The sequence below is a fragment of the Hordeum vulgare genome, chromosome 5H, assembly GCF_904849725.1.
Source record: "Hordeum vulgare subsp. vulgare chromosome 5H, MorexV3_pseudomolecules_assembly, whole genome shotgun sequence".
NCBI classification, from domain to species: Eukaryota; Viridiplantae; Streptophyta; class Magnoliopsida; order Poales; family Poaceae; genus Hordeum; species Hordeum vulgare.
In genome coordinates this window covers 335,725,592-335,747,712 of record NC_058522.1, presented here as the reverse complement: position 1 = coordinate 335,747,712, position 22,121 = coordinate 335,725,592, and the positions used below count along the sequence as shown (strand labels likewise).

At 50.3% G+C, this 22,121-nt stretch overlaps 1 protein-coding gene across 1 annotated transcript; it reads right to left on the bottom strand.

The window, feature by feature from the left end:
* Positions 1–65: 65 nt before the first annotated feature.
* LOC123399744 (calcium-dependent mitochondrial ATP-magnesium/phosphate carrier protein 1-like) lies at positions 66–4,677 on the bottom strand. The gene is made up of 7 exons (XM_045094131.1): positions 3,557–4,677; positions 2,569–2,986; positions 2,278–2,422; positions 1,710–1,825; positions 1,560–1,638; positions 954–1,187; positions 66–736 (listed from the first exon to the last, which is right to left on the bottom strand). Exons 1-7 carry the CDS (start codon positions 4,359–4,361, stop codon positions 380–382), a joined length of 2,154 nt encoding a protein of 717 aa, XP_044950066.1. The 5' UTR covers positions 4,362–4,677; the 3' UTR covers positions 66–379.
* Positions 4,678–22,121: the final 17,444 nt, after the last annotated feature.

Sequence of the window (22,121 nt, the reverse complement as noted above, 5' to 3'; positions counted from 1 at the left end):
ACAGCTAATTAATCATGACAAGGAAAAGAAAAAGAAAAAAGGATGGGGAACACAAGAATAGCACATGGCAGAAATGATCTGGATTGCGTAACAGTTGAAACATGAAAGTAAGTTCTGCAGGTAGAAAGAGCAGCATGCCAACTCCTGTAGTTCCTGCCGTCTAGTGTGCTATACATACAGAGTGTTGTAAAGGCCTATGGAAATGGAAAATCAAAAAAGTTTTCCGCGAGAGGGGAAAGGATAACCTAACATCATTTGGTAAGAAGGCCGTGTGGAATATCTGTCCTGTCCTTTGCAACAAGGGCACAAAAACTTCTGTTGCATGTCTCCAGTTCTCTCTTTACATCATAGAGGAGGTTTGACTGGTTGAGTGTGCCTGTCATCCTCTAGAACCCGCCATGTTCTTCTTCTCTTGTGAAGGGTCGGCGGCCTCATTCTCAGCTTCGATCATGGCCTTCTTGGCGAGCTCGTAGCCTGCAAAGTTCATTGCTCCCAGAGGAGCGATCCAGAAGAAGCGTGGGATCGCACCCTTGAAGAGCCCTAGGGGGCCCTCGTTTCGGAGGATGGAGAAGACTATCAACTGCATGGAGACTGGCGTGCCTGGAGGGGCAGTCATCATCCGGGTCTTCATCACGTCGAAGGGAGTGGTGACGACTGCTGCAAGCCCTCCAGACAATGCTCCGACTGCTATAGTTTCCCATGGTTCCAACTCTCTGCTCAAGACATGCTGTGCTGCCTACAAAACCATGTGCATGATGATTGGTTAGATACATTTAACTTGGGAAAAATAATGACACATTCCAAATGTAACAGACATGACCAAATTTCAGACTACTAACAGCAAAAGTTACTGAGGTTGATGTAAATTACATTTTGACTTTGGACAACGAACATATATGACTAAATTTGAAGGTATGGTTAAAAATAACAATGAATGTTAGAATTCAGTTTACCTTTTTAGCTTCACCGTAAAGGCACATTCCTGCAACATAGAAAGGAACCTCACGACAAAGAGTGGCCCCAGTTCCACGGAAGAAGCCCTTTAGGCCATCTTTTTGCATGGTACCAACAATGGCCTCCCCTACATTGTCGAAGATTCCAGCCTGCAACCGTTGCTTAAGAACCTCACAAGGAATACGGACCGCGGTTCCAAGGATTGTGCTGCAGAAGGAAGCCAACGATTGCACCTACGAGAGGACCAGATATAAGGCAAAACAGTTATTCACGTACTCTTTCTTTTTGCCAATATCCTAGTTCAGGTGTAAGCCAAGCAGAATAATTTCCTGTTAACTACATCAGAGTGTTATCAAAGAAAAAAAAATGTGGTTCTGTACTTGATTACTTGAGGCAAGTCAGATTCCTAATAGCACGGGAGGTAAGATGCAATCCAAGAATTAATGCTACAGCTACAAAATTTCTGAACTTTCGGTTGTTATGCTGACAAGACGGGTGCAGATTCAATGCCAATGAGACAGTGAGTCGATTATACAGCATTTCAACACTTTGTATTGTAGATAATAGAAAAGGTAAATATGCACCATGAACAGTAAAGAGCGTACCTGAATCTCTGGAAGTGTTGGAGCCACTCTTACTAATATGAGCTTACTTGCTTCAAAGATTCCTGTTCTCAAACCATGGCTGCAAATGATATGAAATATAAATATGCAGCCTCCACAAGAAAGCTTGCAAAATTTTAGAGAAGAACTCACCTTGAAAACTGTCCGAGAATTGCAGGGATAGAACCTCGATACAGTCCTTGAATCCCAATTTGTGGAAGCTTTGAAATTAGCTCTGGAAATGAGAGCGTAGATGCTTGGACACGTGTCTGATAATATGAAAAGACAACTTGCATGAGAAACCTCCATGGGACTGCAAATTCTCTCACCGAGATCATTAAACTTCAGCCAGCCTAGGCTAACACGGGATATGGCGAGTAAGCTTACAGGCTTACAGCAGATAATGAGTTGTCATACTATGCAGTGATAGCTCGTGATAGACCTAACTTTGCTAGATGTGCTGCCTTAACTTTTTAGTTGCATATGGTCAAGAGTCCTAGGATTTGACTTTAAGGCTGTATGGTTAATGAGTTGTCATACTAGTTGCATATGGCGAGTAAGCTTATGACAGACATTATCTGATGTTAATTTATTTGGCTTCAGTCGCTCTGGTCATAGATATATCCATCTCTAAATATGTCTAGTGAAAACATTGCTGAATGAATGCTTTGGAGACCAAACTTGTTTTAACTGAAAGCTAAATGGAAGCATGTTGCCGTACCTTCATTGTATCAATAGGATGCAACATAGAGGTAGAAAGGGCACTAGCAAGACCTCCAGCTAAAGCCGACTTCAATACATTTCCGGTGGATATTTCTACAGGTGGGGGAACAGCAACCAATGTAGCTGCTTCAAACCAAACGTTCCTGAATGCATTTGTCAGTGAAGAAACAAGTCAATGGCAATCTGAGCACGAACGCTGCTAAAAGATAGTCGAGAAAGTGCGACTATTCCCATGCCTAGTTGGTTGTTCACTCAAGTCAACTCAGAAGTAATATTGTGCTAGACATACCGAGGATCATCTTCAAGGCGCTCTGAAGGAAGTAGAAGCATGAAACTGCGAAAATGGCTGTACGAGATTGATCCTTCCGAATCTGCATTTAGATAGCGCAGCATGGCAGCAGCATTATCTTCATTGGCCGGGAGGCCTGCACCTTTTAACGATTCAACAATTTGATTCTTGTGAAGCGTCCCAGACTTGCTCAAACACAATGTGGTGTATGCCCGGAGTATTGTTGCCTCCTTCTGCTCCATCAAGGATAGAAATTGTTTCCACCCAATCGACTTTGAAAACATGTTACTTCTGGTACGCCGTAACAAATCCCGAGCATACCTCCGCGGCAATCGCCTCTTTCTCATTGCAACTTCAAGATCTTCTAGGGTGACTTGGCCATCACCATCTCTATCCAATTCCTCAAAGAAACGCTTCCCTGCAGCAACAATAGGTACACAATATAACTTAGGTGTAACATGCCAATATCTACCCTGAATAGAATAACAAATGAACGTTTTCACTAGTAAGATTTCAGCAGCATTATTTTTTTCTAGAAGATTTCAGCAATATGTGACAGCATCAAACCAATCCCTGGAGCTCTAGATGTATTGACATAGATGGTACAATACCCTCTCAACCATTAGATTACCCTGTGGAACTCTTGCTCTAAAGGATTGTAGTGCATAGTCCAAGTAGCGTTTATCAAAATTGTAAAACAAAATGATGGAACTATCACCTTAGCTGGTGTTCAATGAGGGGGCAAGTAAAGCTCACTACACGATTAGCACAGATCCTCAATCTGCATACTGGAAGGTCATCTATGCTAATAAGGCAACTATGCAGTTACCCTACAGTTGTCCCATCTGGCACCATGTAGATAACATATTTCTTTATTTGACAAGAAACATGATAAGTTTCTGACAATTGCAAAATCATCAGCCTATACACCAAATAAGCAAAGTATAATGCGAGGAATTCCTCCCACTGGAAAACAGTGTTACTATACCTTCGATTTCTGCATACCGGAAGAAGTCTTGCACGGAGAAAAGCTTCTTCTTGTCTGGATGGCTATCCACTGAAGTCGACAATCTGCCAACCAGCTGTGGAACCAACTCAATCAGCTCCGTCAGTGAAACCGTGGACAGAGTTGACCGCAGCCGCTCCACATTCGACAATGGGATGTTGAGCAACCGGCCGGCAAACTTGTGTGGCGGCTGTGCAGCATCACCGCCACTGTCAACCCCTTCCCTCTCCCCGATTACACCATCCTGGCCAGCAGCCGGTGGCGCCGAGGCCCGGGAGTCATCAGCGAAGCTCGCCAGCGGTGCTCCCACCCTGGCGAACCCCAGGTTGGAGAGGAACCCGTCGAAATCAGCCTTCTTACCAACGATGACCTTCCTGACGACCTGAAACTGGTCGATTTGCAGGGCGGCACTGCCGAACTCCTCGCCCTTCTGCTTGCACGCGCCCTCCAGCACCTGCAGGTTGTGCGCCAGGGCGTCGAACGCAATGCAGAGCAGGAGCTCCAGCTGCTGCTGCGGCTGCGGCTGCCTTTTCCCGGCGTCGGGGAGCGGCGGCGGGGCCGGTTTGCTCCGGACTCTCTTGGGCCTGTGTTCGTTCCCAAAGCATCTGGAGAATGACCTGAGGGGCTTGTGGAGGAAGTTGGTGAGGACGACGTGGAGGTGGAGGAGGCAGTCGGGCTGGCGCTGCTGCTCCTGCTGCTTGGAATCGGATCCAGGGAGGTGGAGGTGGGCGAGGGCGCCGCGGGCGGCGGCGAGGAAGGAGTCGAGGGGGTGCTGGTCGGACGCCATCGTGACGAGGCGGGCGGCAGCACTAGGTGGCGCGGTGGATCCCAGCGAGCGGCGGGAAAGGCCGCATGTTGGTCAACCGGAGGCGGGCATCTCTCGCCCGCGGAGGTGGAGGAATGGCGGTCCCCTTCCCTTCCGGCGAGCGGCGGCGGAGGAGATGAACGGCCCGAGCTTGTTTGTTTCGATGAGGAGGGGAGGGGAGGGGTGGCCGGGAGGAGGGGGAGACGGGAGGTGGAGAAGCGGCGAGCCGCGAGCAGGAACCCAAAACGACAGAGAGAGAGAGAAAAAAAAACTTTTTTAAGAGAGAAAAAAGATCCAGTTTTTCCTGGGGAAATGAAATGTGACGGCCTATTTTCCTCTCCATTTTCGGCCTGTTTTTGCTGCACAGCTTTATTCGTGTGATGCTGGTGCTCGTGTCGCCACTGGCCACTCTGAATTGTGCGTGATGCCATTGCCACAGGTGCTGAACATTCACCGCACATCTCATGTTTTTGGACATGGTACAATATAATTACCGCGCGTCACCCATGCACAGAAGCAGTGATCTGGTTCGATCTTCAGGAGGACTTTGCAGCAATATGCATATGGCGTTTGCGCCATGCGGCCAATGAATGGAGACGAAAGGAAAGGAAAGGATAACCAAGATCCAACTGCTCTTCCTGTTCAGTGGGCCCGCTCCTTGGTTCTATCAGCAAAATGGATAAGACCGACGATAAGAAAAAGGAAATCAATAGCAACAATGAACAGCAGCAGCGGCAGCGTCTCACGCGTCACCTCCGAGATTTGCCACCTCAACCAACCAGCCGAGGCAACCCAGATCTCCCAAACCAAGCCGTGCCATCATTAAGAAGTAAATTTACGGACAGTACTATGCGTCGACGCGCAGCGTGACCGTCAGATCTGTAAGTGGATCGTTAGATCTATGCATGCAACTTCTTTTTTCCGATGCAGTAAATTTCGGCGCGATACATCAATTTTCGCCAATGGTTGCAATAACAAAAAATTGTAGCAAAAAAATATCTACGTGATCGTAGCAAAAAACGAAGCTGATGATGCGTCGTAGGCAAGAGTCAAACGCCGGTTGTAACAAATATCTACGTGAACATGTATGCAACTTTTATAGTGAACGGTTGCAGCAAAAAAGATGTCGGTTGTAGCAAAAGTCAAACGCCCGGTTGTAATAAAAATCCAACGAATTCGAGTTGCAACCAACCGTGGATGCAACTTTTTAAATGGATAAAATGTAGCAAAATGACAAACGTGAAGCAAAAATAAACCTGGTTACAGCAAAAATCGGATAAAAAAATGTTGCATGCCTCCCAACGAGGCGCGCGGCCCGCGCGTGACCGGCCAAACGATTCGGCCGGCGCGTCGGGTGAAAGCATTTACCTGAATTTACTCATCCGTGGCGGATTGTAGTAAAATTCTTTTCCGCTCACAAGATGCCCTCGGGCCCCATTACGTCTACATCGTCGCGGCTCAGCCCGAAACTACTGCCTTTGCATGCCACCACGACCCGCCACTCGCTAGCGACCTCGTCAGGGACCATGCCGGTGTACGCCTATGCTTCACCGTTTGGAAGCGCCCAATCAGACCAGGTGTTTGAGGTGGTGGTGCGACGTCTCGTGTGCACAACCTTGCGTGCACACACACACACAATACTCAGAGATATGCGGCGGCTAGCTTTAGGGGGTGTTTGTTTCCAGGGACTTTTTGGTGTAGGAACTAAAAAAAGTCCCTTGTAGTCCCATGTGAAACAAACATGAGGGACTTTTAGGGACTAAAAGGGATATTTGGGACTAAAGGAAGAAGTCCCTATGGAAGGGTCTTTTTGGCACTTTTTGGCACTTTTTCCAACAGTGCCCTTATTTTTAGCATGTCATTTAATAACTTCTAGTACATTACTAGGGGTAACATGGTCTTTTTGCATGTCATTGATGACCCACAAATATAGGGGATCAATCGTAGTCCTTTTGATAAGTAAGAGTGTCGAACCCAACGAGGAGCACAAGGATCTGACAAGTGGTTTTCAACAAGGTAAAATCTGCAAGCACTAAAATTATCGGTAACAAGTGATTGTGTGGTGAGATGATTCGTAGCGAACAACAAGTAGCGAAAGTAGCAACGGTGCAACAAAGTGGCCCAATCCCTTTTGTAGCAAGGGACAAGCCTAGACAAAGTCTTATAGGAGGAAAAACGCTTCCGAGGACACATGGGAATTTCTGTCATGCTAATTTTCATCATGTTCATATGATTCGCGTTCGTTACTTTGATAGTTTGATATGTGGGTGGACCGGCACTTGGGTACTGCCCTTACTTGGACAAGCATCCCACTTATGATTAACCCCTCTCGCAAGCATCCGCAACTACGAAAGAAGAAATAAGACAAAGTCTAACCATAGCATTAAACTAGTGGATCCAAATCAGCCACTTACGAAGCAACGCATAAACTAGGGTTTAAGCTTCTGTCACTCTAGCAACCCATCATCTACTTACTACTTCACAATGTCTTCCTCTAGGCCCAAATAATGGTGAAGTGTTATGTAGTCGACGTTCACATAACACCACTAGAGGAAAAACAACATACAACACATCAAATTACCGAACGAATACCAAATTCACATGACTACTATTAGCATGACTTATCCCATGTCCTCGGGAACAAAAGTAACTACTCACAAAGCATAATTATATTCATGACCAGAGAGGTAATGAGTAGCATCAAGGATCTGAACATAAACTCTTCCACCAAGTAATCCAACTAGCATCAACTACAAAGAGTAATTAACACTACTAGCAACCTTACAAGTACCAATTGGAGTTGCGAGACGGAGATTGGTTACAAGTGATGAACTAGGGTTTGGAGATGAGATGGTGTTGATGAAGATGTTGATGTTGATGAGTCCCCTCCGATGAGAGGAGTGTTGGTGATGACGATGACGACGATTTCCCCCTCCGGGAGGGAAGTTTCCCCGGCAGGATCGTCGTGCCGGAGCTCTAGATTGGTTCTGCTCAAGTTCCGCCTCGTGGCGGCGACGAATCCACGAAAAAGCCTCCCCTTGATTTTTTTTCCGGACAAAACCCTTCTTGTAGCCAAAGGGGGGAGCCAGAGGGCCAGCTGGGTGCCCACAAGCCCCCTAAGCACGGCCAGGGGGGTGGCCGCGCCTAGCAGGCTTGTGACCACCTGCTGGCGCCCCTCTGGCGCTTCTTCGGCCCAGTATTTTTTATAAATCCAGAAAAAAATCATCATTTATTTTTACGGCGTTTGGAGTTGCGCAGAATAGGTATCTCAAACTTGCTCCTCTTTTAGGCCAGAATTCCAGCTATCGGCATTCTCCCTCTTCATGTAAACCTTGCAAAAGAAGAGAGAAAAGGCATAAGTATTGTACCCTGAAGTGAAATAACAGCCCAAAAAGCGATAAATATCAACATGAAAACATGATGCAAAATAGACGTATCAACTCCCCCAAGCTTAGACCTCGCTTGTCCTCAAGCGAAAGCCTAGCTCAATAAATATGTCCACGTGTTTAGGGAGAGAGGTGTCGACAAAACAAGATACGAACATGCAGGCATCATGATCATGATCAGAACAGCAATACCAACATATCATCTCTCTTGCTAAAGTGATAATTCCTTCACAAAGTAAAGCATGGATCAAGAACCTTACCGAGAATTAACAACCGATAGCCTTTAGTCATTGGAGCAATTGCAATTTATCACAACATCAGAAAGAGTCAAATAAGAGCTTGTAAAGCAAATCCACATATTCAATCATCCTTTCGTTCTCTACAATTGCTACAACTCACGTGGTATTCATGAGATCAAAGTTTCAGCTGGACACAGAGAAAGATAGGGGCTTATAGTTTTGCCTCCCAACTGCTTACCTCAAGGGTAATGTCAACAATAATAGTTCATGAATACTTACTTCCAAGTTGACATATGAATATAGATCTTTCCCTAGCATATGACGTTAGCCAAGATAAAGGCGAAACAAGGAATTGGTGAAGATCACCATGACTCTTTCATGCGAAAAAAGTAAAGGTACAAGATAGGCCCTTCGCAAAGGGAAGCAGAGGTTGTCATGCGCTTTTGAGGTTTGGACGCGTGTCCTCTTAGTGCGGAGGAACGTCACTTTATATTGCCTCCTGTGATAAAGAACTTTATTATGCAGTTTGTCGCTTTTATGTCTTCCTCATCACAGGTTCGTATAAAGCTTATTTTCCACACACTAATAGACCATACATATTAGAGAGCAATTTTTATTGCTTGCACCGATGGTAACTTACTTGAGGGATCTTATACAATCCATAGGTAGGTATGGTGGATACTCATGGCAAAACTGGGTTGAAGGTTTACGGATGCACAAGTAGTATCTCTACTTGGCGCGGGAGTTTTGGCTAATATGAGGTGGAAGCAATTGTCACATGCTAAGGGATCTCTAATCATATAACATTGTTCGGAACCAAGCAAACACAATTCATTATGTTGTCTTCCTTGTCCAACATCTACTTCTAGGCATGCAATAGTTTAGTGAGTATTCATAATCATAGATGGTGTCAAAGATGATATATTTATATGTGAACCTCCCCTTCTTTATCACTTCCTATTAATAGCAACAATGACCAAGGTCTACGTTTGTCTAACCTCAACAAGTTTCAATCATCATTCTTTTTATATGTGAAGCCATCACTTCCCATAAGATCACTAGATGATCGTTCATGCTTTTGTTCTTTGTCAATCTTTTGATCATGGCAAGAGGAAAAGCCCTTCAACTAAGACACTCTTTCTTATATGGATCATGAGCTCGAATACATCGGGGGAGACACAAAGCAAAACTCAAGACTAAAACACTAAGACTTGTATTCTACTAGAGAAAAAGAAAACTGAAAAGGAACAAACTGAAACAAAGGTAAAAGCAAAAGATGTGATGGTGATACGATACCGGGGCAACTCCCCCAAGCTTGGCACAAGCCAAGGGGATTGCCCATACCCATGCTCAGTTGTCTTCCTTTGGAGGTGATGGTGATGGAGTTGTTTTGTCCTTTGATTCCAAGAGTGCCATCAATCTTTGATTTATACCTTGGAGATATGTGATATGTTTCTCCAACAAAACAACTTCACGAGTGAGATAAGTATTGCGAGCACGAGTTGTTTCACAAAACCTCAAGAGTTCAATCAAGGATGGAGACAATAGGTGGAGGTAGGGTTGGAGGAAATCCACTTCTTCAACTTCTTCCTTGTTGAGCACACATTGCACTTCATCCCATGCCTCATTCTTCTCCTTAGTTTTGCCCTTGGTTTCTTTAGGTAGCCTTTCCTTAGCCCCCATGACCTCCATCCTTTTCAGATCAGCACTTACTTCTCCATAAACTTGAGGGAGATTGTTCTCCCCCATAGATTCCTGAGACGACATCTTGCTCTAAATCTGCGACAGAAAACAAGCTCGAAACTAAAACAGAGGAAATCTGCGTGATACAAGGGTCAGACCCTACGGGAGAATATATAATGATTTTTCCATACCAGAAGGAGTACTTCGCACGAAAACAGAGTTCGGGAGGCGTACGAGGTGGCCACAAGCCCCCCAGGCGCGGCCAGGGGGTGGGCCCGCGCCTGGCAGGCTTGTCGCCTCCTCGCGCGCTTTCCGGACTACTTCCAATTTTTCTATTTTTTCAAATATTCGAAAACGGAGAAAATTTCCTACTGGAAAAGTTTTGGAGTCTGTTTTCTTACGGAATCACATACCTCTTTGTTTTCGGAGTCTGAAACAGGCTGATAAATATCCCTTAGGACTTCCTCAGGGCGAACAAGGACGCGTTCACCTGGAGCGCCTCCGACCTGGTGGGGGGCCGAGGGACGTCATCGAGCACCACCACATGGTGTGACCAAACGCACGTCCAATGAAGCAGAAGGCAAGGAGGAAAGCCCCGGAAAAGCAGGCGTTCATCGCTCAGGAGGTGCGCAAGCTGAAGGAGGCAGGAATCATTCGAGAGGTGCGCTACCCTGAATGGGTGGCCAACCCGGTGGTTGTCTCGAAGAAGTGCAGGAAGGAGCGCATGTGTGTCGACTTCACCAACCTCAACAAGGCTTTCCCTCAGGACCCTTTCCTGCTATGACGCATCGACCAGATCGTGGACTCCACCGCGGAGTGCGACCTCCTGTGCTTCCTGGATGCCTTCTCGGGCTATCACCAGATCAATATGGTGGCGGAAGACGTCGAGAAGATGGATTTCCTCTCCCCGTGCAGGGTGTACTGCTACGAGTACATGCCCTTCGGGTTGCGAAACGCTGGGGCAACCTTCCAGCGGCTAATGCACATCGCCCTGGGACCGCACCTCGGGAGGAACGCACATGCCTACATTGACGACATCGTGGTAAAGTCAAGACAGGCAAGAACCCTGGTGGAGGACCTAGAGGGGACCTTCGCCAGCCTTCATGAGGTGAACCTGAAACTCAACCCCGAGAAGTGCGTTTTTGGGGTCCCACCGGGGAAGCTGCTCGGCTTCCTGGTATTGCACTGGGGAATCGAGGCGAACCCAGTGAAGGTCAATGCCATAAACAAGATGAGCGCGCCCGCCACCCTCAAGGAGATGCAAAAGTTGGCGGGGTGCGTTACCTCTTTGGGTTGTTTCATCTCCAAGCTTGGCGAGTGGGCCCTGCCCTTCTTCAAGATCATGAAAAGAAAAGGGCCCTTCGAGTGGACCCCGCAGGCCGACGCTGTCTTCGATGAGCTCAAGCGTTACCTCACGAGCCCGCCGGTCATGGTGGCGCCTCGCCCTCGGGAGCCCCTGCTTCTTTACCTCGCTGCCACCCCCCACTCCACCAGCATTGTATTGGTGGCAGTAAGGGACAAACAAACCAACAAGGTCGCTACTCCAGAGAGCCCCGGCGGGCCCCCATCCGTGGCTTCCGTGGGCTCACCCGAGTCACGAGCTCCAAATCCCCCGCAAGTAGAGGAACCAGAGGCCCAGACTGAAGGATCGTTCCATAAGGAGCTCGTCCCTCCTGAGGCCCCGGTTCCCCCTCCGGACGACGAAACATCCCACCCCCCTGAAGTCGCCGGGGAGCATGCCACCCCGGGTGGACGCACCCTCGTCGAGCACCCAGTGTACTTCGTCAGCACGATATTGTGGGACGCGCGCTCACGCTACCCCATGGAGCAGAAGCTCCTTCTAGCACTCCTCAGTGCCTCGCGCAAGCTGCGTCACTACTTTCAAGGGCACCCAATCAAGGTCGTCTCCTCCTACCCCTTAGAGAAGATCTGGCACAACCCAAACGCAGCGGGAAGGGTTGCTGAATGGAACATCGAGCTTCAGGCCTTCAACATTGAATTCAGCACGACCAGGGTCATCAAGGGAGTGGCCCTGGCTGACTTCATGGCGGAGTGGACGGACGCACTGGACCGGGGGCTGGAAGGGAGACAATCCTTGCCCCCGGTGTGGAGGCACCCGAGGGATGGACCATGCACTTCGACGGAGCCTTCACGCGGAGAGGGGCAGGGGTTGGTGTCCTGCTCACTTCCCCGATGGGAGACAAGCTTCACTACGCCGTACAGCTCTGCTTCCAGCATGGGGAGAAGGTCTCCAACAACATCGCGGAGTACGAGGGCCTCATTGCCGGCCTCAAAGCAGTAGCGGCTTTGGGGGTCTGGCGCCTCACCGTGATGGGTGACTCTCAGCTCCTCGTCAACTTCTCCAACAAAGAGTACACACCGAAGGACGAACATATGGAGGCATATCTGCAAGAGGAACTTGGGGCGTATCTGGTCCAAGGCACATTGCGGGAGAAGGAGGAAGACGTGGAGCGTGTGGCACAACGAGCATCGACCTACTTCATACGAGACGGTGCCTTGTACCGCAGGCACCCGAACGATGTCGTGTTGTGGTGCATTTCCGGGGAGCACGGGCGCGAGCTACTGGCCGACATCCACGGAGGGGACTGCGGGCATCACTCCTCTTCGTGCACGCTCACACGTAAAGCTCTCAGGTTAGGGTTCTACTCGCCTACAGCGCTGGACGACGCCATCGAGCTAGTCAGGTCTTGCGAGGCGTGCCAGTTCCACACCAAGCCGATCCACCAGCTCGCGCAGGGCCTCCAGACCATCCCACTTTCCTGGCCCTTTGCGGTCTGGGGGCTGGACATACTGGGGCCCTTCCCGCGGGCGGCCGGGGGCTTCCTCTACCTCTACGTCGCCATCGACAAATTCACCAAGTGGGCAGAGGTAGAGCACGTGCGCACCATCCCCGCCAGGTCGACCCTCAAGTTCATCAAGGGCCTCGTGAGCCGCTTCGGCGTACCCAACCGCATCATCACCGATAATGGTTCGCAGTTCACCAGTCAACTCTTCAAGATTTATTGTGCTAACCTCGGTACGCAGATATGCTATCCATCGGTGACCCATCCGTGGAGCAATGGCCAGGAGGAGCACGCCAACGCGGAGGTCCTGCGAGGTCTCAAAGTGAGGAGCTTCAAGAAGAAGCTCAAATCTTGCGGCCGAGGTTGGGTCGACAGGCTCCAATCGGTGTTGTGGTCCATCCACACCATCGCAACCAAACCCACCGACGAGACCCCGTTCTTCCTCGTCTACGGAGTTGAGGCAGTCCTTCCCCATGAAATCAAGCACCGATCCCCGCGGGTCTTGACGTTCGACGAGGAGTGTCAAGAGGCTACGCGGGGGACGAACCTCGTTCTCGGAGAGGAGGCGCGCCGTCGGGCCTCCATCCGAGCCGCGAGGTACCAACAGGCCTTGCGGCACTACCACTGCCGCAACATCCGCTCGAGGACCCTTGAAGTCCGCGATCATGTCCTGAGGCGGGTCCAATAAAGAGAGGGCTTGCATAAGCTCTCACCCATGTGGGAGGGCCCGTTCAAGGTCGTGCACGTCTCCAGGCCAGGCTCCGTGCGTCTATGTCGTGGGTATAAGTCTGACAGTAGATGTGTAGGGTACGAAAGGATGGGCAGAGCCTTAGCTACGGCGAGGTTGTATGAGTTCAGGCCCCTCTACGGTGGAGGTAAACGCCCTACGTCTTAGTGCTCTTGGGAGCTTAATGTCGAGTGAAATATGGAGTACACTGAAATGCTAACCCTTGCACCAGTGGGGAAGGGCGGCTTATATAGAGTGCGCTGCCCTTCACAACGGTCCGGTGCACATGGGTGGAGTTTTGGCGAATAAATGCCTACATTATAGGTAACGTATGCCTTAAATGCTAATAATGGTGCATGAAAACGTATGACCGTTGCCCTCCAGGGAGGTTACGATATACAGAGTGGAATCCAGTCAGTAAGTTTAATACGCTCCGAATGCTCGTCCCCGACTGGATGATGGGGGAATCGTCACCGACTGGATGATGGGGGAATCGTCACCGACTGGATGATGGGAAGTCCTTAATTCAGTCGGAACTGACTAAGGGACTTGTCCCTTATGAAGGGTAGTCCTTGGGTAGGACCTATAAGGCAGGCCTATGACCCTACCCTCGGACTATAACCCCATCATTAGTCCCCGAATGGATCGGGGTTGGAACGACGAAGTGATGCCTGGAGTACGGATCCGACTGGTATGGATGCGACTTTGGCGTTGTTTGCCTCGATCCATTTTATCCTCTTGACCAGTGATCCGAGTGGATATATCTGTGAAACGAACCGTCAGAGACCGAGTGCTTCCGCAAAATCTTTCGACGTGACCGGTCAAACTGACAGTGGTGGATTTTCCGGGATCCTCAAATTTCGGTTGCCGCGCGCTCAGCGGGGATGTCGACATCGTCATCGAGTAGTTTCTGCCGCCTCGATTACCGCGCCTTTATCTTCTCCACTAATATCGCAGCAACTGGTCGGGGGATAAGATTTCGGGGCCACCTGTTGGTGACTCAGTCGGAACCTTATTTAAACCTCCCCAGCGGGGGTTTCTCGTTGCGCTCCCCTGATTACTCGCACTCGCCCCGCTCCTCCCGTAGCTCCCTGCGCGCTCCAAGCTTCCTCCTTCCTCTCCTCCTCTGCGGATCCGCTGCCTCCACCATTACGAAGGGGCAGACGAGCAAGCTCGAGTCGCAGAAGAAGAAGAAGAAGAAGAAGAAGAAGAAGGCGGCCCCTGCTCAGCGGCGACAGCGGGCACTGCCGGCGGGTTGGATCCAGGGGGATTTCCTCCCCTCCACGGTTACGACGGACGACCTGCTGGAGCTGGTGGAGCAAGGCATGATTGCCAACAAGTCGTGGAGGCTGCCGGCGGAGGGCGAGACGGAGCCGGCGCCGTAGGAGGGAGAGCACGTCTTGCTGCTAGTCACGTGTACCGGGGCTTCTCTCTGCCTCCTCATCCCTTCTTCAGAGGTATCATGAACCACTTCGGGGCGCAGCTCCATCATTTTCCTCCCAACGCGATAGCTCATCTTTCTGCATTCGTCGTGCTTTGCGAGTGCTTTATCGGTTGTCCTCCCCATTGGGGGCTCTTTAAGTACATCTTCTCCGCTAGATCCCAGACTGTCAAAAAACTTAGCCAGTCGGACGACAAAACTCATATCCTCCAGCTCTGCGGGGGGCTTAGGCTTCCAGAAGAAAAACAAAAGTAGCTACCCCACTCTTCAGCTGTCCGAGTCCGTTAGGAACTGGCAGTCGACTTGGTTCTATTGCCAGGACGTCGCTTGTCCGAATGCTGCAACTGGGCTGCCACCTTTTAGCCTAGACCGACCGGCTCCTCCCAGGCAGCTTGCACTCTCGAAGGTGGAAAAGATCCAGATCCAACCTCTAGTCGAAGCGCTGATAGATGTCGTCCGCAAGGGATTCACCGGCACGGATTTGCTGGAGACTTTTCTGGGTCGGCGTATCCAGCCGCTGCAAGCTCAACACCACGCCATGTGGCACTACGCGGGGCCTGGGGACTCCACTCAGACTCATCCCGAATGCGTGACCGGGGAGGTTGTGACGGCGTGGGTCCGCAGCATCACAGGCGCCTGTGATAACCCCAGAGGAGCCCGGCGAGTGAAGCCCTTCCGCGCTGACAATCCTCCTCCGAATGAGGTGAGCACATCTTGTCGAGTGCTTTCAATCCTCTTAGATTTATCGCTTTTTCTTGCATCACCGCCTGACGTCCGATGTTGTCGACTGTATTTTGTGCAGGCGTGGACCAACTGGTATTCTCCCGTCTCAAACGGGAATCCGGCTGAGGAAGAGGAAGACAACCAGGAGGGCAGTGTGGAAAGCATCGAGTACGTCTCCGATAGTGGGGAGACGGAGGAGGAGACCGAAGAGGAGGAGGGGGGAGTTGGGGAGCAGAGCTCGCCACCCCCACCACCAGAGCCTCGAACTAAGCGCCGTCACGAACCCGTGACTCCGTCGGCTCCTCCAGCGGCCCCGAGTGCCTCACCAGCTCCTCCCGCGGCTCCGAGTGCCTCGCCAGCTCCTCCCGTGGCTCCGAGTGCTTGGAGCATGAAGAGGACCAGGGACACTGCTGCCGAGCCCATGGACCAACCTTCCAAGGTGGCCAAACCGAGTGGATCCAAGCCTCGGAAAGCTCTGCCTCGGATGAGGATTGCTATTCCCGTTGCCTCAGCGTAAGTGTCTTGTTCTCCTATCTTCTTTCAGTATTTGATTGAACTCATGCTTATTGGTCGAGTGGATTTTACTCGACAGAGCTGCTACCTCCGCCACCTCTCTGCCACGCCAGGAAGACGATCCCATGGATACGGATACCGTTGCCACATCCCAGCAAGGTACGTTGTGACGACTCCGAGAGTTTGCATTATTGTTTCGCGAATTCTGTCTTTAATCTTGCCCTTTTTTTTGTAATCTCATGTTGTTCAGTTGGGCTTCCTTCAGAGGTGATTCATCTGGAGGAGGATGACCAGAAGAGGTCAGGGCAAGCTTTGGCGCCTGTCCTTGAGGCTGTTCCATCTGCTGCTGCTCCCGCCACGGACGCGCCGTCGACCGAGACGATGCTGTCGACTGAGACGGTGCCCCTCGCGGCTGAACCGACTGGAGCGGGACTTGGGATGCCCAAGGAGTCTCCTGTCGTGTCGGGTCCGTCGACCGCCCAGTACGACGCCCGACACCTCCCGGAAGATCAAGTGGGAGCCGCCAAGGAGGCCATGGTGCAGGTGGAGTTGATGGCGGGTGATGCCAAGGGAGCGTACGACTCCATCGCATCTTTGTACAAGAGAAGCTTGGAGTTCCGGGATGATATCCGAGTAAGTGCGCTAGTAAGTATTTACTTTCCTCTTGTAACCCACTGGGGGTTTAAGCGATATACTCGGATACAGTAGGATTATTTTGCAGTGGGTTCACTCCGAGTGAACCCAGTGGGTGTAGTCCCCGAGACTTCTGTCGAGTGCTTGCACCGGCAGTTGTCTTTATATACATTTTCTGTGACTTGATCGGATCAGAACTGATCTGCCCGAATGGTACCAGTGGGGGCACTCCGAGTGCACCCACTGGAAGTAGTCCCCGAGAGTAATTTTACTCAGGTCGGGTAGTAGTAGCCTCATAGGCTTGTTTTTGTTATGTAGCTCAATAGGGCGGACCTGTTCGAGCTTCATGCCAGTGGGGTCACTCTCAGTGAACCCACTGGGTGTAGTCCCCGAGACCGCTGTCGACTGCTTCCGTCGGCAGGGGTCTGAAGAACTTTGAGCTTTTATTGTTATCCTTGTTGAATGTGTCCGATCTTCTCTTCGCGCTGATTTGCAGAAGACTTGCGAAATGGGATCAGCGTACAATGCTCTGAAGGCTGAAAAGATTCAGCTTGCTGCAGAATTGGAGGCAACTGTGAATGACTTAGCTGGTGTGAAGGGGGCTCTTGCTGACCGAGAGAAGTCTTTGGAGGAGTCCCGTGAAGCGAACAAGGCATTGGTGGACGAAATTGAGAAAATGGGCAAGCAAAGAACTGAACTGATGGGTCAGATGAAGTTGATGAACAGTCGGTGCATATCACAGGAGAAGTACGTCAGCGACTGGGCAAGGAAGATGATTGCACTACTCGGTGGTAAGTGTTTTCCGAGTGTTTGTTGACTTTGTATGTCATTCTGCGCTTACTTTCTACTCGTCTTGTCTTTGCAGATTTTTGTATGGACGCTGAGGCTGAAGCAGCTGACATTGAGCGGTCGGTTATTCGAACGTTCCACTCGGCGACGAAGCCAATCGAGACATGCTCCGAGCGCACATTCGCCTTGGCAGAGTGGGACCTTTCATCGGCCGCCTGAGAGAAGTCGTCGGCCAAATCGACAAGGAGCTCTGGCCCGAAGACGATTCCTGGCGGGAGATAGAAGGGTTGATGACTCGGCTGAAGGACGTCCCAAACCGAGTGCACGCTTGGAAGAAGTCTGTCGCTCGTTGTGGTGCGGACGTGGCGCTATCGCTGGTCCGAGTGCACTGCAAGGAAGCTCACGAAGAGAAGCTGAAGGCGTTGCAGGTCGCCAACACCAAGAAGCTTCGATTCGAAGATTTCATGGAGACCTTCCTTGAGACCGCCACTCGCATCGCAGACGGGATCGACCTGGACACTTTTGTGGAGCCTGCCAGCCCCGGTGCCAGTCCTGACGACGCTTGAAAAACTTTACCTCGGTATGCCGAGTGGTATCTGTATCAAACTTTGGCCACTGCTGTTGGCCGTCACATTCGTGGTTCGGTGTGGATAAGCTTGATCTACACCGAGCCGACTATCGTTGAACCAACTTTGAATTCGAATCGAATATTTTGCGCTTCTTTCGCCAAAAAAAATTTTGACAGGATTTTGGCTCGTGGTTTTTGTTTGGCGTTTCTTGGTGAAGCCAATGGCAAACATGCGGAGCATGTAGTTGTCAGTTGTCTTCACATCCACATGAGCCTCAATGAGGGCCTGCTAAGCCTCCGAGTGGATCTGTAGGATACACTCGAAGGAAGCTTTTTTACTTAGGCGACTCTTGATCGTAGCTAAGTCCCCGAGCGCGACTGTAAGGTCGCACTCGGAGCGAGTTGCTACTCATGTAATTGTCAGTTGTCTTCACATCTACATGAGCCTCAATGAGGGTCTGCTAAGCCTCCGAGTGGATCTGTAGGATACACTCGAAGGGAGCTTTTTACTTAGGCGATTCTTGATCGCAGCTAAGTCCCCGAGTGTGACGTTTAGTGCACACTCGGAGGTAATTTTGCACTTAGGCGATTCTGGATCGCAGCTAAGTCTCCGAGTGCGACTTTTAGTGCACACTCGGAGAGGGTTTGTACTTAGGCGATTCTGGATCGTGGCTAAGTCCCCGAGTGTGACGTTTAGTGCACACTCGGAGAAAGTTTGTACTTAGGCGATTCTGGATCGCAGCTAAGTCCCCAAGTGCGACGTTTAGTGCACGCTCGGAGAAAGTTTGTACTTAGGCGATTCTGGATCGCAGCTAAGTCCCCGAGTGCGACGTTTAGTGCACACTCGGAGAAAGTTTGTACTTAGGCTATTCTGGATCACAGCTAAGTCCCCGAGTGCGACGTTTAGTGCACACTCGGAGAAAGTTTGTACTTAGGCGATTCTGGATCGCACCTAAGTCCCCGAGTGCGACGTTTAGTGCACGCTCGAAGATAGTTTGTACTTAGGCGATTCTGGATCGCAGCTAAGTCCTCGAGTGCGACATTTAGTGCACCCTCAGAGAGAGTTTGTACTTAGACGATTCTGGATTGCAGCTAAGTCTCCGAGTGTGACATTAAGTGCACGCTCGGAGAAAGTTTGTACTTAGGCGATTCTGGATCGCAGCTAAGTCCCTGAGTGTGACGTTTAGTGCACACTCGGAGAAAGTTTGTACTTAGGCGATTCTGGATCGCAGCTAAGTCCCCGAGTGCGATGTTTAGTGCACGCTCGGAGAAAGTTTGTACTTAGGCGATTCTGGATCGCAGCTAAGTCCTCGAGTGCGACGTTTAGTGCACACTCGGAGAGAGTTTGTACTTAGGCGATTCTGGATCGCAGCTAAGTCTCCGAGTGTGACGTTAAGTGCACGCTCGGAGAAAGTTTGTACTTAGGCGATTCTGGATCGCAGCTAAGTCCCCGAGTGCGACGTTTAGTGCGCACTCGGAGCGAATTTTCATTTTTTAGACCGGAGTCTGCCAACGCGGAAGAATTTTGAATTTGCAAAAAATCAATCTGCTTTGTATTACTTCAATGATACTTGTTCTTTACATTGCCCCAGTCGGCGGTCACGTGTAGAAGCGCTTCAGGAGATCTCCGTTCCATGCTCGCGGCTCGTCCGTTTCCCTGTCGAGGTCGTAGAGTCGATATGCTCCATTGTTCAACACCTTGGAGATGATGAAGGGTCCTTCCCAGGCGGGAGCCAACTTGTGAGGTCTCTGCTGATCCACTCGGAGCACCAGGTCACCTGCTTGGAATGTACGACTCCTGATGTGCCGCGCATGAAAACGCCGCAGATCTTGTTGATAAATGGTTGAGCGAGTCAGTGCCATCTCGCGCTCCTCTTCTAGAAGATCCACTCCGTCTTGCCTGGCTTGCTCTGGTTCGGCCTCGGAGAAGAGTTCGACTCGTGGAGAGTTGTGAAGCAAGTCACTCGAAAGGACTGTCTATGCTCCATAAACGAGGAAGAACGAGGATCGCCGTGTAGATATATTTGGAGTTGTGCGGAGGCCCCACAACACCGAAGGCAGCTCGGTGACCCATGCGCCGGCAACATGTCCAACTTCCCGCAGGAGTCGAGGTTTCAACCCTTGAAGAATAAGTCCATTCGCCCGCTCTGCTTGCCCGTTTGTTTGGGGATGCGCCACAGATGCAAAATCCACTCGGATACCTTGGCCTGTACAGAAACCTTTGAATCTGTCCGAGTCAAAGTTTGTGCCATTGTCAGTGATTATGCTATGCGGTACCCCGAATCTGGAGATGATGTCCCTAACAAACTTGATGGCCGTAAGGGCGTCGAGCTTCTTGACGGGCTTGGCTTCAATACACTTGGTGAACTTGTCAACTGCCACCAACAGATGTGTGAATCCCCCTTGGCCTGTCCTGAATGGTTCGACTGTATCTAATCCCCACACTGCAAACTGCCAAACAAGAGGGATTGTCTTCAGCGCTGATGTTGGCTTGTGGGATTTGTTCGAGTAGAACTGACAGCCTTCGCATCGGTCGACCATATCCTTCGCCATTTCATTCACCTGCAACCAAAAGAAACCAGCTCTGAATGCTTTGGCGACGATTGCTCTTGAGGAGGCATGATGGCCACAGGTTCCCGAGTGAATTTCTTCCAGGATTAACTGTCCCTCCTCAGGGGAGATGCATCGTTGAAGGACGCTTGAAACACTTTCCTTGTACAACTGGCCATCAATGACAGTGAAAGATTTCGACCTGCGGACGATATGCCTTGCTTGGACTTCGTCCTCCGGTAACTCTTGCCTCAGGATGTATGCAATGAACGGCACTGTCCAATCGGGGATGAGAGCAAGAATCTCCATGATCAAATCAACCACAGCGGGGACCTCGACTTTGGTCGGATCTGTCGAGCTCTTTGGTTGTATTGGTTCCTCTGTGAAAGGATCTTCTTTAACTGAGGGAAGGTGTAGGTGCTCGAGGCAGACATCACTCGGGACTGGTCTCCGAGTGGATCCAAGTTTCGCCAATTCATCGGCTGCTTGGTTTTTCAGTCACAGAACATGGTGGAGTTCCAGACCTTCAAACTTCTTCTCGAGCTTCCTCACTGCGTTGCAGTATGAAGTCATGGTGGGGTTCCTTACATCCCACTCCTTCATCACTTGATTAACCACCAAATCTGAATCGCCATAAACCATCAGGCGATGGACGCCGAGTGTGATGGCCATGCGCAATCCATAAAGGAGAGCTTCATACTCTGCCTCGTTGTTGGAGGAATCGAAATGTATCTGCAACACATACTTGAGTTTATCACCTTTTGGCGATATGATCACTACGCCAGTGCCGGAGCCATTCAACATCTTGGACCCATCGAAGAACATTGTCCAATGAGCCGAGTAGATGTGAGTCGGTTGTTGTTGTTCTACCCATTCTGCTATGAAGTCAGCCAGAGCTTGAGACTTTATAGCCTTCTTGGCTTCGAACTTGATGTCGCAGTATAAAATCTCCATTGCCCACTTCGCCACTCGGCCTGATGCGTCCCGATTGTGGAGGATTTCCGACAACGGAGCATCAGAAACGACAGACACCGAGTGGTCTTGGAAATAATGAGCCACCTTCTTCGCAGTCATGTAGATCCCGTAAATAAGCTTTTGATAATGGGGATACCTCTGCTTGGAAGGAGTCAGGACTTCGGAGACATAATACACTGGCCGCTGAACCTTGTATGCTTTGCCTTCTTCTTCGCGTTCGACTGTGAGAACAGTGCTGACGACTTGATTTGTAGCCGCGATGTACAGAAGAAGGGGTTCTTTACTCAGCGGGGCAGTAAGAATCGGCTGGGTGGAAAGCAGGGCTTTGAGGTCGTCGAATGCAATTTGGGCTTCGTCTGTCCACTCGAAAGTATCTGATTTCTTCATGAGTCGATACAGAGGTAGCGCCTTCTCACCGAGTCGACTGATAAACCTGCTCAAAGCCACTAGGCAACCTGTGAGCCTTTTAACATCATGTATTCTGACTGGCCGCTCCATTCGGACGATGGTCCCGATCTTTTCGGGGTTGACATCGATCCCTCGTTCGGAAACGAAGAAACCGAGTAACTTTCCGCTGGGAACACCGAATGAACACTTGGCAGGGTTGATCTTGATATCGTACCTATGAAGGTTGGCGAATGTTTCTGCCAAGTCAGTCAGCAGGTCGGAACCTTTGCGTGACTTGACTACGATATCATCCATATACGCCTC

Excerpts from the sequence above, each read along its gene's own strand:
- LOC123399744 (XM_045094131.1), bottom strand. The coding sequence starts at position 4,361 with ATGGCGTCCGACCAGCACCCCCTCGACTCCTTCCTCGCCGCCGCCCGC. Across the intron at positions 2,987-3,556 it reads CCGGTATGCAGAAATCGAAG|GGAAGCGTTTCTTTGAGGAA; the intron begins GTATAGTAACAC and ends TTGTTGCTGCAG. Across the intron at positions 1,826-2,277 it reads ATCCTATTGATACAATGAAG|ACACGTGTCCAAGCATCTAC; the intron begins GTACGGCAACAT and ends TCATATTATCAG.